The sequence below is a fragment of the Protopterus annectens genome, chromosome 5.part0 (assembly GCF_019279795.1).
Source record: "Protopterus annectens isolate FY-2018-M chromosome 5.part0, PAN1.0, whole genome shotgun sequence".
NCBI classification, from domain to species: Eukaryota; Metazoa; Chordata; order Ceratodontiformes; family Protopteridae; genus Protopterus; species Protopterus annectens.
In genome coordinates this window covers 258032555-258046403 of record NC_056735.1, presented here as the reverse complement: position 1 = coordinate 258046403, position 13849 = coordinate 258032555, and the positions used below count along the sequence as shown (strand labels likewise).

The following is a 13849-nucleotide window of genomic DNA, read 5'->3' as shown; positions in this document are numbered from 1 at the left end:
AACAGAGAACAGTCTGAGCTTTTTCAATCGTACTGCATAGGGCAACTGTTTGAGGCCAGTAATCCTCTTGGTTAGGTACCTTTGTGGTCTCCCCAGGTGCTGGAGATGTCTAGCCAGGTACATTCCAATTGGTGCATTGTACTCAATAATGGGTCTGATGAGGGAAGAGTAGAGGGGCACCATTACATCCTTAGATCTTGATGTGAACCCTTTCGTAATCAGATGGGTCACATAGAAGGATTTTCTAACCACTTTGGCAACATGGTTATCAAAGGAAAGCTGACTATCTACTTGGGTCCCTAGAGCCCTTATTTCTTCTTCAGATTTCAGGGGATTACCTCCTATGTTGTAGTTTGCGGGTACTCTGTTTTATACCAAAGGGGATTACTACGCCTTTTTTTGCATTTAGCTTGAGACCATGGCTTTGACACCATGCATCAGTCTCATTTAGGCCCTTCTGGAGGATCTCCATGTTGGCCGGAGACTCTATTATAGCACCCAGTTTGCAGTCGTCCCCAAACTTAGTCAGCCACAGCCCTTCCGTGCTTGCCTGTACTTCTGAGAAGTATATGCCAAACAGGAGTGGCCCAGGACAGAGCCCTGAGGCACACCACTCATTACTGGTCTGGATTTGGACATAGATCCCGCTACTCTTACTTTATGGGATCTGTCTGAGAGCCAGTTTGTGATCCATCTTGTGACGTAAGGGTTTATGCCCAGGCTGGTGAGCTTATCAATAATACCTGAATGGGGAATGGTGTCAAATGCTTTAGCAAGGTCAAGGTAAGCTGTGTGTACCTCCTTTCCCTTATCTATAGCTTGAGTAACTGTCTCAAAGAAATCCACCAGGTTCAGGAGGCATGATCTGTCCTTGACGAAGCCGAACTGTGTGGGGTCCAGCGACTGGAGGTTCCCAATCTCTCCATTTATGAGTTCCATAATGATTCACTCCATAGCCTTACAGATCAGACTGGTCAGGCTTATTGGTCGGTAGTTCCCAGGGTCAGTTGTGGCCCACCTTTGTGTATCGGGACCACCATTCTATGGGCACATATCCTGTGGAGAGGCTGAGACTGAACAGGGTATTAAGATGCTGGTTTAATTATTTTTGGAGCTCGCGTATGACACAGCCTGGGACACCATCTGGTCCCATGGAGGCAGTGTTTTTAGCTTAAGATAGAGCCTTGTTAACCAACGTATCAGTAATAATTGGACTTACACAATCCCCTGGAATGGTAATAGGCCCTGTAGGTGGTGAGGGGGGGGGGGGGGGATTTGCACTGAACCTGTCAGCCAAGATGTTGGCAATGTCAGTAAGGTCAGTGTATTTTGTTCCATTTTGTACTAGCTCAGAACAGACCTGAGCATTGCCATTTAGGTTTTTGACGTAGCCATAGAAGGCCTTATGGTTATCCTGGGCATCCTTGGCAACTTTCTTTTCAAAAATTAGCTTTAGTTGACCTGATAAGGGCCCTCAATTTCTTACTAATGCTGATCAGGAATGATTTTTCTACTTGAGATTTGGCCTTTTTCTGTATAAGTCTCCTCCTTTTATTGTAAAGTTTGCTTATGGCCGGGGTCCACCAGACTGGTTTCTTCTTGCTTGAGGAAGGAGTCTTGGTTTTATTTGGGATAGCATGGTCCATGCAATCCTGAAGATGCATATAGAGTGCCTTGGTGTAGGATTCCGCATCCTGGATATCATTATCCTGCTGCAAGGGAATAGTGAAGCTTTCCACTTCGGATGCAAGTAGTTTGAAGTTTGCTTTGGAAAGGTTTTTGACTATGGTTTCTTTGATTGGGGGAGGTGGAGGAGTGAGGAATGAAAAACAGAACTAGCAAAAACAGCCCTAGCTGTAGAGATATCATCCAACATGTAGTGCTTGGTGACGGTATGCACAGAAGTCTAGGTAGCTGCCTCAAAAATAGAATTAGTATCTAAGCCCTTGAAAAAGGCACCCAAAGAAGCCGCAGCTCTAGTAGAATGAGTCTCAGCTGAAGAAGGAAGGCTCTTGATTATGAAAAGTGCAACAAAAGGAAATAGCCTTAGAAATCTAAAAAGAAACCATCTGCATGGATATAGCAAATCCCAAAAATCTAGAATGAAAAGAAAAATAAATGACCAGACTTTCTAATAGCCTTAGACTTATGCAAATAAACCCTGAGTTTCCTATGCAAGTCCAATGTATGCAGCACCGTCTCATTGTCAGACTGAACAGCGGAAACAAGTAGGCAGATTAATGGACTGATTCAGTGATAGCTGATTAACCACCTTAGGCATAAAAGAAGGGTTAGTGCTTAAGGACACCCTGTCCTCATGAAAGACCAAAAAAGGAGGACAAGCCATACGGACCTGCAACTCAGACACCTATCTGGCATAAGTAAAAGCTAACAAAAGAACAGTCTTCCAAGAATAATGTAGGAAGGAAGGAAACTGAAACAGCAGGCTCAAAAAGACCCTGAATCAACTTCAACAAAACAAAATTAAGATCCCAGGGAGGAGAAACAGGCTTTCTGGGAGGTCTAATATTAAGGACGCCTTTAAGAAATTCTTTAACTTCAAATCTAAAAGCTAAATGAGGAGAGAAAGACAGACAAGCAGAGAAAGCTGATAAGTAGGCCTTAATAGAAGAATAGGCCAAACCAGTATTGAGCAACTCACACAAATAAGAGACAACCAAAGGAATATCTGCAGTAAGTGGATCCAGGTTATGAGAGAGACACCAAATAGAAAGCCTCTTCCATTTGAGAAGTAGGATTTCCTAGTATTAGGTTTCCTGGCCTCCTGCAGGACTTGCAGCACATCCTCAGAAAAAAAGGTGTCTGTGAGGAATCAAAATCCTATCACCTACAGTCAGTTGAAGCGTAGACAGGTGGGGATAGATGAGAGATCCCTTATCTTGTGTGATTAGATCCACCCTGTAAGGTAACTTGTGATGATCGTCTCTGGCTAGATGAAGAAGTAGAGGGAACCAGTGCTGTCGTGGTCAAAAGGGAGTCACCAACAAGATTTTGGGAGCCTATTGAATTTTGAACAGGACTTTTGGAATGAAAGCAAGGGGAGGGAATGCATAAAGAAATATCCCCTTCCAAGAAAATGACACAGCGTCCACCTTCCACACCATAGGACCTGGGACTATGGCACAAAACAGGGGATGTTGTCTGTTCAAAGGGGTGGCAAAAAGATCCACTCGAGGAGTACTCCACTGATAGATAATGTATAGAAACACATCCCTGCGAAGCATCCATTTGTGGGACTGAGTTAAGGACCTGCTCAGAGTGTCTGCCACAATGTTCTGATCGGAAGTGATATAAACTGCCTGAAAAGTCACTTGATGCTTGACAGCAAGATCCCATACCAGAGGTGACAACTGGCAAAGAATATAAGATCTTGTTCCTCCTGGTTTGTTGATATACCACATTACTGTGGTCTTGTCTGTGAACATCTTGAGAGGCCCTGGAATGAAAATAGGATTAAAGGCCTGAAATGCCAGCAGAAGAGCTCTCACTTTTTGACAATGATGTGCTCCTTCGGCTGATGAGGCAACTACACCCCCTGTACTTTTAGGGAGCCAAATGCCACCTCACATCCCATGTTTGAAGCATCTGTTAACAAAGCCTGAGAGGAAAGAGGGGGATGAAAAGGGATCCCTGGCTTCAGAGACAGCTGCTGAATCCACCAGTGAAGTTCCTGTCTGAGACAGGGAAGAAGAGTAATTGCAAAGTCAAAAGGATGCGCATGTTGAAGCCACACTGACTTCAGAAACCACTGAAACTTTCTCATTTGACGTTTAGCCAAAGGGAGCATCAGAATGGTTGATGCCATGAAACCCAGAGCTCTCATAACCTCCCTGGTGGTAATGGAAGCCAGAGGAAGAAGAGTTTGAAAGAAAGAAATGAGAGTTAATGTCTTTGGAGGGGCAGGGATGCAAGCATTAGCACCGTCTGAATTCTGCAACCCAGAAGAACATGATCTTGAGAAGGAGTCAGAAAAGAATTTTTGAAATTTACAGTGAACCCCTGACTCTGAAGAAGGGGAAACAATAAAATGAAGATTTTGCAAAAGGGTCTCTGGAGAGGATGCCTGAATCAACAGGCTAAGTAAGTAAATATCTGGATCCCTCAAAGCCTGTAAAAAGCATTCACAGGAGCAAGGCATTTGGTGAACACCCATGGGGCAGTAGAAAGGCCAAAGGACAAAGCACAGAACTGAAAATGCCAGGAAGCAGCACAGAAATGCAAAAACCTCCTAAAAAGTGGATGGATCAGAATATGGAGATAAGCGTCCTTAAGATCCAGAGACACCATATAGGCCTGAGGGAGCAAGAGAAGAAAGAATCTGAAGGGACAACATTCAAAAGGAAGGCACTTTTAGTAAAGTGTTTAGATGAGAGAGGTCTAGAATATGTCTGCAAGTCCCCTCTTTTCTGGGCACTACAAACAGTCTGGACTAGAACCCTTTCCCCCCTTTGGGACACAGGCACCTCTTGAATAGTAGTAAACCACAAGTTGAACCAGTAGAACTTGAAGGTTTTGTGTAAACCGAGGCACTAGAGACTGAGATTGTCTTTTAATAAAAGATATTTGGCTGGCTATTTGTGGTTATGTACCTCTTGAATAGTACCCTGAGTCAACAGATTTTGAAGAAACCATTAGGTCAATCATTGAGTACAATGCCCCATTTGGCATGTACCTCACTAGACACCTCACAAAGAGGATCCTAGGCTTTAAACACTTGTCCTAAAACTCCAAATATTCTCTCTCTCATATCGCCTACTTAGAGGTGATCTTTGCTTGACTTACAAAGCCGTGTCTGACCCAGCTCTATTAGAAATGCTACATCTAAAGAAATCCCTCTGCACCACACGCTCCAGAGACCTCAACCTCATTACCACAATTAACAGAACATACTTAAGGGACAGGTTCATAACTCAGAGACTGCCCATGCTATGGAACAAACTTCCCATACATGTCAAGCAGAGCACCTCGCTGACCCTCTTCAAGAGAAATCTTGATGAGTGGATGGGAAACAGAAAATTCACCCCGGCGATAACACCAGTGGCTGTACTCCACAGAAACACTGGGAACTAAGGTTGGGTGGCACTATGCCAGGGTAATCCTATGGCTAGGCTTGTAAAGCCCCCAGGGCCATTAGCCTAGTACACACCTATGAACCTCTGAGAAAAAGGGAAGCTATTACTGAGAAGGCTGAGGAATGACCATAAAAGGAGGATGGGATTTCCACACCATGAAGTACCCCTAATGAATAATTGACAGAACCCAAGAATCCTGAGTGATCTGAAGCCAAACAGGAAGGGAAAGAGAAAGGTGATGAGAAAGAGGAAAGTGTCAGGGAAAAGAAAGAGTCATACATCACCAGGTTTGTCCAGAAAGGAAAGCTTCAGATTCCCTGAAAACTGAGTAGTCTTAGCAGTAGGAGCCCATTTGCCACTCTTCCTACCTTTAGTAGCATGGCAGGATTGCCTACAAAGAAAGGCAGGCTTAGCAGGGTAGTTTCTCTGAAATGTATGCATAGGAGAAACAAGCACATGTTTAAGGTCCTATAAGGCCTTACTCTTATGTTGAAGGAACTTAAACAAACCAGCAGCAGCTTCCCCAAACAAAAGTTTAGAATCCAGAGGAGCATCCATCAACTTAGCTTTAATATCATCAGGTAGAGGTTGAAGCCTAAGCCAAGAATACTTCCTCAACACTGAACCAAAAACAGCATCCCTAGAAGAGTTTTCTTCTGCATTTAATAGAATGACAAATGGCTTGAGAGGAAGTCCCTAGCAAGTAAAGAACAGAAGTTTTACCCTTGGAGTGTGGAAAATCAGAAATAAGTTGACAGGCCTGATAAAGAAGAGCCAACACATACATAGACATATGGGTCTGATAATTAATAGCCCTAAAAAGTTAGGGTAGCAGAAGTGTAAACTTTCTTATCCAAAATTTCCACAGTTCTGCTGTCCTTGTCAGAAGGCAATAACTTGGGCGAAGGAAGCAATTGAGATGGCTTATCAGAGGCTACAGAGATGACAGAGGGGGTCAGCAGCTGGACATTTATATAGGAAAGAAAAATCCTCAGGCATTCTATAAAACCTGTCAGGCTTCTTAGGAGCAGGGGCCAGAGAATCAGGTGCATGAAAGGCATTAGGAAAGGCATCCAGCAAAACAGCCAAAACAGGAGGAATAGCCGCAGGTTTAGGAGATTCCAGCTGCATCAACTTATAGTACCTCTTATGGATATCAGAGACCTGAGCGTAATCCCACTTAAAAAAATCCATCATCCTAGAAAGTGTGTCCCCAAAGGAAATCTCCTCCAAAGGAACATCTGGACTAATAGACGCCTCCTCCTCTGACCCATAGTCTAAACGAGAAGGAATCTGAGTAGAATAAGTCAGGGATTCATTATCTGAATCTGACTCATCTGCAGAAGAATCCTGTTCTCTAGGCCTTTTAAGGGGAGTAGAGGACCAAGGAGAAGCAGGAACCAAAACCTCATGAGGAGGCTTTAAGGACATTAAAGCAGTAAACAGCCGTTGAGTAAAGGCCTGATCCCTAGGAGCAGAAGAAGCATGTTCAATGGTTTTGTTCCTTTAAGAAAACATCCCCTCCAAAAAACTGAGAAGGCTCAGACCCAGGACAGCAGTTAAGAACTGTATCAGGAACTTCTTCCCCAACCAAAAAACTGAGGGACTCCCTTAGGCTTCTTGGAAAAAATCAGCAGTGGTTCCCCTTGAACGTCTGAAATGGACGCCTGCAAAGCCTCTTTGGATGTGCTGCCAGCCAGACCCTAACCAACCTCTGACATGGTTGTGGCACAGAAATCTGACTACACAGCTGGGCAAGCCTCCAGGTTTGTAACAACCTTGGGTGAAACCTGGCAGGGGCTGGACAACAGAAGATTCTGGTCGTACCTTTATCACCTTCTTCTTCCCTAATGGCTGACCCTCGGGGCAGGACATTCCTTCCACTGTATCTTTAGGGAGAAGCTTAAGACACTGGTTTTCAAGATACAAGGAAAGGGGAGAAAGTCTACTGCCAAGGGTTTTCAGAATGAAAACCTGACATATAGAGACGGACATATGGTCATGAGAAGCTCCTAGACAAAAAAGACACAATGTGGTGGTCTTTATGGGGCATCTGTCTCTCACACTGGCATTTACACTTCCTGGATAACATTAACCCCAAGGAGCACAAAAAAATTAAGAAAAAAAAAATCCCCAACAGGGCACTTATCTGCAACTGCAATAGTAGTAAGCAAACCGGCATAGGTTATCACTAGAGAACGAATATGTGTTCAACTGGCAAAAAACAGATGCAGGTAAACAGGCTGATGGTAAAAAGATACATTCAGAATGGAGGCAAAAATGTCTGATTTTGCTAGGCTGAACATCACCTTTATGCCCTATGCTATACAAGAAGCATTTGGGTGTCATTTGGCATACCTTTTAAAAGCGACAAGTAGTGTTTGGTAGACTAGGTGGACATTTGGGCTTCCATGGCAAGGAATCCCTTCCGTTGAGAATACAGTGAATGTAAGGACATCCGTTTGACCCAAATGATTTGTGGCTACTGTGGGTGGCAGGATAGATTTCAGAAAGAACCATATGTAAGCAAAAGCATTCCATCACACCTGTTGAATACCTCTTTCACTCTGCATGTAGGTGTGTGTGTGTGTGTGTGTGTGTGTGTGTGTGTGTGTGTGTGTGTGTGTGTGTGTATGCTCATGTGAATGTATGTGTCTCCTCACACACAGAATGTCCATATCTCTCCTCCACAGAAGTGATCAGGTCTGACAGTTTACTATAGGTGGTTAAGACTATAAAGCTAATAAATAAATTTTATCCAACAGCCCCCCTTGGTTTTGACTTCCTTGCTCTCCATTTGGTAGGCTGCATGACTTTAAGCAAGTCATTTAACCAAACAATACTCCTAGGTTACCCACAAAGAAGCACCTGTGCTTAAGCAGTTTACCTGTCTGACAAATGGAAATGATAAAATGAATGCTGCACTGGCAATACACATATGAAATGTATTCAGTCATGTGAGACCGATATCACTCTCAGGCTCAACCTGAGAAGTACAATAAAATAATCACAAATTAATTATAGGCAGATAAGTACAGAGAAGTATTCTGTTCAGAGTCAGTGGAGGCATGCTGTTTGAAAACAGCCACATGTTTCTTGCAGGCAACACATGCGGGAGCTATGGAAGCCTGGGACAACATGGCAATCATTAGTATAACTGACATGAGTACAAAGAGACAAAGCATATATACAGAGAGGACTTCATATTACTTAAAATATTTGCAATGTTTGTAATTTCTGTGATAGAAACGAAGAAAAAAGGAAAGAAAGAAAAAAGGAGGAAATGGGATGAAAGCATTTGAGTTGGACAAGAAAGTCTATTTATTATAAATTTAAGCAATGATATATAACAGGGTATACAAAAACATTATATGCTGATCTTCTTTAATACTTCAAAGCCAGATATGTTTCCTTCACAGCTGTAATGATTCAGCCGCCTGAAAATGGATACCGTCCCACAACAATGTGTCCCATTTCGGGGAAGTACTGTAATTATAATATGTGTAATGCTGGTACTTCGTGATTAAGCTCCATTATACAACGACCCCCCCCCCATTAATATTCAAAAACGAGCATGCTGATTGGTCAGTGTGCACGTTGTAAATCAGAGTTATAGTAATGGAAAAAGGTCCGGTCGCCTGGACTTTTTCCATTACTATAACTCTTTTTTTACAGCAACGGAGAACGCAAGATCTCCGTTGCTTCACACTGTCTCGCTATGTTAAACTCCTTTAACATAGCGAGACAGTTTGTAAAAAGCAACAGAGATCTTGCTTTCTCCGTTGCTTTTTTCAAAACCGTCTCGCTATGTTAAACCCATTTAACATAGCGAAACAGTTTGTAAAAAGCAACGGAGATCTTGCTTTCTCCGTTGCTTTTGCCCACTGCTCTGATGTACTGCGTAGGCATACAGATGCGCAGTACAACAGAACTGCCGCAGAATACCAGACAGCTGCGGAAGGGCAGCAAGGAGGCATTATACAATGCCATTATTTAAGAAAAGTAAGAAAGTAAGAACATTTTTTTCTTAAATAATGTCATTGCATAACAGCAATAACCCACTTCTGGGTGTGGGTAATGCTGGATTTAACCACGGTTGGCTTTGTTTGGCCACTCGGGCTTCGCCCTCGTGACCAAACCACACCAACCATGGGTAAATCCAGCATTACCCACACCCAGATGTGGGTTATTGCTATAATAACTGTTAAATAATATACTGGTTCAGCATTATAGCACAAGACCCAACCTTGACAATGCTTATAAGGGTGCTTAACAATTAAACACCCCTTATGCTCTGCTAAGATCACATATGGCACTAAAAGCTGACAGCACTGGCCAGGAAAAAGTAGCATCAGAACATGAAATGGCTTTGTTTCAACTCCCGTTTCTGCCTGCTAGGAACATCAACCACATCCTCACGGTTTTACCGGCTTTCAAAGCTGGCACAACACATTGCGTTTTATTTATTTTACTTTTGTGTAACTTGTAGTACATAGAGCTGATAAAGCTTCCTGCACTACAAAAAATTAGGATCTGATCTCAGACCGTATTATAATATTATGTGTTCTTGACACTGATGCCAAGATTTACCTTGAGAGTTTCAACCTCTAGGTGAATTTCTTGGTATCAGTGTCTCAAACACATAATATGTTACAGTTGGAGACCCAAGCATAATCCTGTATATTATGACATTTAAATGATGGCATCACATATTTTTTATGCATAGTTACACAAGGAAGTATCTTTGTAATTAAATACAGTATCAGGTATTAAAACAAAAGCATTTTGCTATTTTTTTCAATAGAAACTAATGCTCTTATTTTAGATGTCAAGAAAATTGTTACAAATATCTTGAAAGCAGCAATAATAAGAGTTGTGAGTAAAGTGGACTTGTTTTGGAGTTGCACATTCCAGGTTGCTGCTACTTAGTACAAGGAAGCTGTGTTATAATAATTTAGTGTATGCAGGTACCATGTAAGCAAACCCATTTCAGGAATGCTACCACTAATCAGCAGCATCAAAGCAACTAAATGTGAATACATGCCCCATCTGAAAACAGCGAGTTCCCCTCAGTAAATAAATCCAGCAAAAGAGAACATAGAACTGCACATCTTATTTATGGTAAATTATCTTATCTAGAGTGTAAATGTTCTCCATTATGTATGACTGAAGGAAACAAAATACTGTACTTCTGAGTTTCTGATGCAAAATTTTAGGCAGTAAACAGTGCCTATAAAATGCATAACAAGTTTAATTATTGTATTTATAACTCATTGATAAGTATTAAATTACGAACATATGTGCAACCACTGGCCCTGGAAACTGTGATAACTGGAAGACATACAGGGCAATCCTGTTCTATTCCATTAGTAAATTCATAAAAAAGTTAAAAAATATATAGTAAAAGTGTTAAGTTTTCTTACCTTCCTTTACCAAACCAGTTGCCAATACATGTTATTACACTCGGCCAACCTGTAGTCTGTACAAATCCATTGGCTATCTAAACAGAAGAGTAAGTGGACAAGTTGCTTTACTATAAAATATCAGCATTACTTCTAATTTCAGTCATTATAAGATCATGGTACTATTTATTGAAACAGTATTGTAATCAGCTGGGGTTGATGAATTACCAGTTGATTAAGTTGACAATCTAGCCACTGTTTACATCTATCAAAGCAAGAAGGAAGCATTAACAGAATTTTAAAAATGACCTGAGACAATAGTGACTTCCTTATACCTCTGTAAAATGTAAAGCATCTCATAAAAGGATTCAGAATATTAAAAATGACCTGAGACAATAGTGACTTTCTTATACCTCTGTAAAATGTAAAGCATCTCATAAAAGGATTCAGAATATTAAAAATGACCTGAGACAATAGTGACTTCCTTATACCTCTGTAAAATGTAAAGCATCTCATTAAAGGATTCAGAATACCAGAAAAATACAAAGTACCAATATCGTTCACTAGTGGTTGAGGTGAATTGTTCAAATGAGTGGTGTGATTATGTGAACAGATGTACATGCAACTGAAATGCACACTAGCGACATGTGCAAAATTGTACTATAGGTTATTAGAAGGGTTTCTGTGTTTGACACTGAAGGGTAGAGTTTACTAAGGAAAATAATGAATAGTTTGAGTGGAATAGGATACTGCGGTAATGAACAAGTTTACTGGGGATTAGTACTCTACACCAAACTACTGAAAAAGCTTGAACTTACTTGTAACATCACGCTGACAAATGCAACACTTCTGTGACAGCTTTGCACCCATTCTCCCTTAGTTAGGCAGGGCCAATTATTTCAAAACCTTGGCTCACATACTTAATCTTTCCTCGACAAAGTAGAGGCCCCTCCCCTAACATGGCACAGTATATCCAACACAAAGTCATTTCCAAAATATGTCCAGAACAATAGGTCTATCTCCAACATGAGACATCTAACCAAATTACTAAAAGTATTGTATTTGGACTGCCATCAGAGTATATTCATACTATTTTTTAGACTACAAACAAAATAGTTTTAAAAACATTACCATGCCTTGACTGAGTATAAAAGGAATAAGGTTTAAACTCATCAAGTCCGGTTCCCTGGTATTGAAATCTAGGATTCTTTTTCCTATCTGAAATATTTGCTACTGTTGTTTCTATTAGTGCACCAGTAAGGATTCATTGTGTGGGTTTTTCTCTTTTTTCCATGGTTGTGTGACCACAGAACTAGTGCATATAAGTAAAGGGGTATGGAGGAGGTAGAGTCGCTCATAATAGGGAGCATGGGGGCTTGCTCCTTGCAAAGATGCTTTTGGTTAGTTTTGTTGACCCGAAGTTTAGACTGCTCTGCTTTATCTTGTTAAAGTTTCAGAGAATACAGACTTATCAAACTGTGGGAAAGGCTTTCAGATGAAGTTTCAGTGCTATATGTGTGACAAAAGACACCATCTTCACAAATATGGGTGATGATTTATTGCTAGATGCTATTGCTGTGTACCCTTAAACAGTGTTTGAATTTGTCAGTTATGATAAGCTATAGATGAAACTTGGATGTTTGACCTTTGGGAAAAGTCCAGTTAGATAGTTCAGCAACTACCTACTGGACAGGGCCTTTAACATTGTTTTATGGTAGAGTAACTTGCATATTGGCAACTTGAAGGCAGAAGTCTTCAAAGATTCTATATCAGAGTATATTTTATTCTCACTTTTCATTAATGATTTAGTCTTGGCCCTCCTAAATCTGAATACAACCTTATATGAAGGTGACCTGTTCTGCTTTCCCCAAGGTTGTGTGACCATGCAGCTGATATAAATTTGAAGTGTAGGAGATGGAGGAAGGGAAGGAGGGGCTTGCCCCTCTGTGAAAAGAACTGTTTTGAGGTGTTCCACTAACTTACATGTTATGTCAAGTTTTGAATATTTCAAACCAAGCATTTGCAATCTGATGTTTCTCATTTCAAAATTTTATAGTAGAAGCAACCTGACCTTCTTTTCAGTGTCTGGTTGAATACTGTATAAATGGTGAGATGAAGCAGCTAAACTAGACTTATAGATTCTTAAGTCTGCTAATGTTTGCATCCGGAAGTCCTGCTGCTATACTCGGTATCCTACAAACTGCCAATAGGTGACCTGTGCCTGGAATACAAGGCATTTTCCAATCCATTACTAATGGATTTACTGCACATCAGTAATTCAAATGGCATCAGAAATGCTCAGTTTAGGGATCTAAACCTCTTCTGCAACATCAACAAAATGGTTTGGAAGGACAGGTATATCTAGCAGAGGATAACAATTCTCTGGAACAGACTCCCCTTTTACATAAACCAAAGTTCATCCCTGTCCATATTCAACATCAACTTAGATCTGTGGATGGGAAACAGAAAATTTAACCTGGGACTGCCCCCTGTACTTCTAATGGACAGAGGTAGCTACTAAATTGTTTTACACCATGCATAGGTCCCCTCAAATTATATATGGTATGATCCCAGTTATCTCATTAAGGGTAATCTATAACTATCGACCATAGGATGGGTAAAAGTTCAATTGATAACCAAATGGGATAGATTATTTTGAGCACAAAAAAGGAAATTGGCTAGGCTTAAAATAGCCTGCAAGGGCAGCTAGCCTAGCACTCTTCTATAAACCTATAAACCTAAAAAAGGCAAGGTGGCTTCCTGTTACTGAATCAGTATCACATGAAATACATGGAAGTTATGTCTCAAGGCCACTTATAACTGATTACTTTTAACCTGGTGATATACCTTTAGATATTAGTTGCGCTAAACAGGATTTGTTTCTGACTACTTCTCCTACATGGTGCTTGAAGCAGTGGGAATTAGCAGCCCAGGTTCCAAGATCTCTCACTACATTATTATTTTTGTTTTAGGGACATAACTGACTAAATGTGACAATACTACACCTTTTTACATTTAATTTTGTTTACAAGAGCTAGTGCCTGCTATAATGAATGGGTATGAGACAATTAACATTCAGGTTTTAGTCATCTATAAACTTAAGTTAACCAAAGGTTCTCATTCCCAGTCTGGAGATTGAAAAAGTAGATGCAAGAAGGAGAGGTCCCAGTACTGAGCTTGGAACACAACACTATTCACCTTCATACTTTGCAAGAAGGTGCCTGCCACCTTAACTATGTGGGTTTTATCTTTCAGCTGGCTGGCTATTCACCTCTCACCATGTACAGATCTACATTTAAGCACTCAACTATCAACCTTACCTGACAAACTAAATGCCAAGTCTTCTCCTTTTGA

General features: G+C 41.0%; 1 protein-coding gene across 3 annotated transcripts in view; it reads right to left on the bottom strand.

Annotated features, from left to right (window-relative positions):
- SLC37A1 (solute carrier family 37 member 1) overlaps positions 1 to 13849 on the bottom strand; it is an 815749-nt gene that overhangs the window by 372857 nt on the left and 429043 nt on the right. For all 3 annotated transcript variants that reach the window (XM_044072224.1, XM_044072226.1, XM_044072225.1), the window contains exon 7: positions 10517 to 10593. In XM_044072224.1, coding sequence (XP_043928159.1) covers positions 10517 to 10593 — 77 coding nt within the window. The remainder of the gene's footprint in view (positions 1 to 10516; positions 10594 to 13849) is intronic.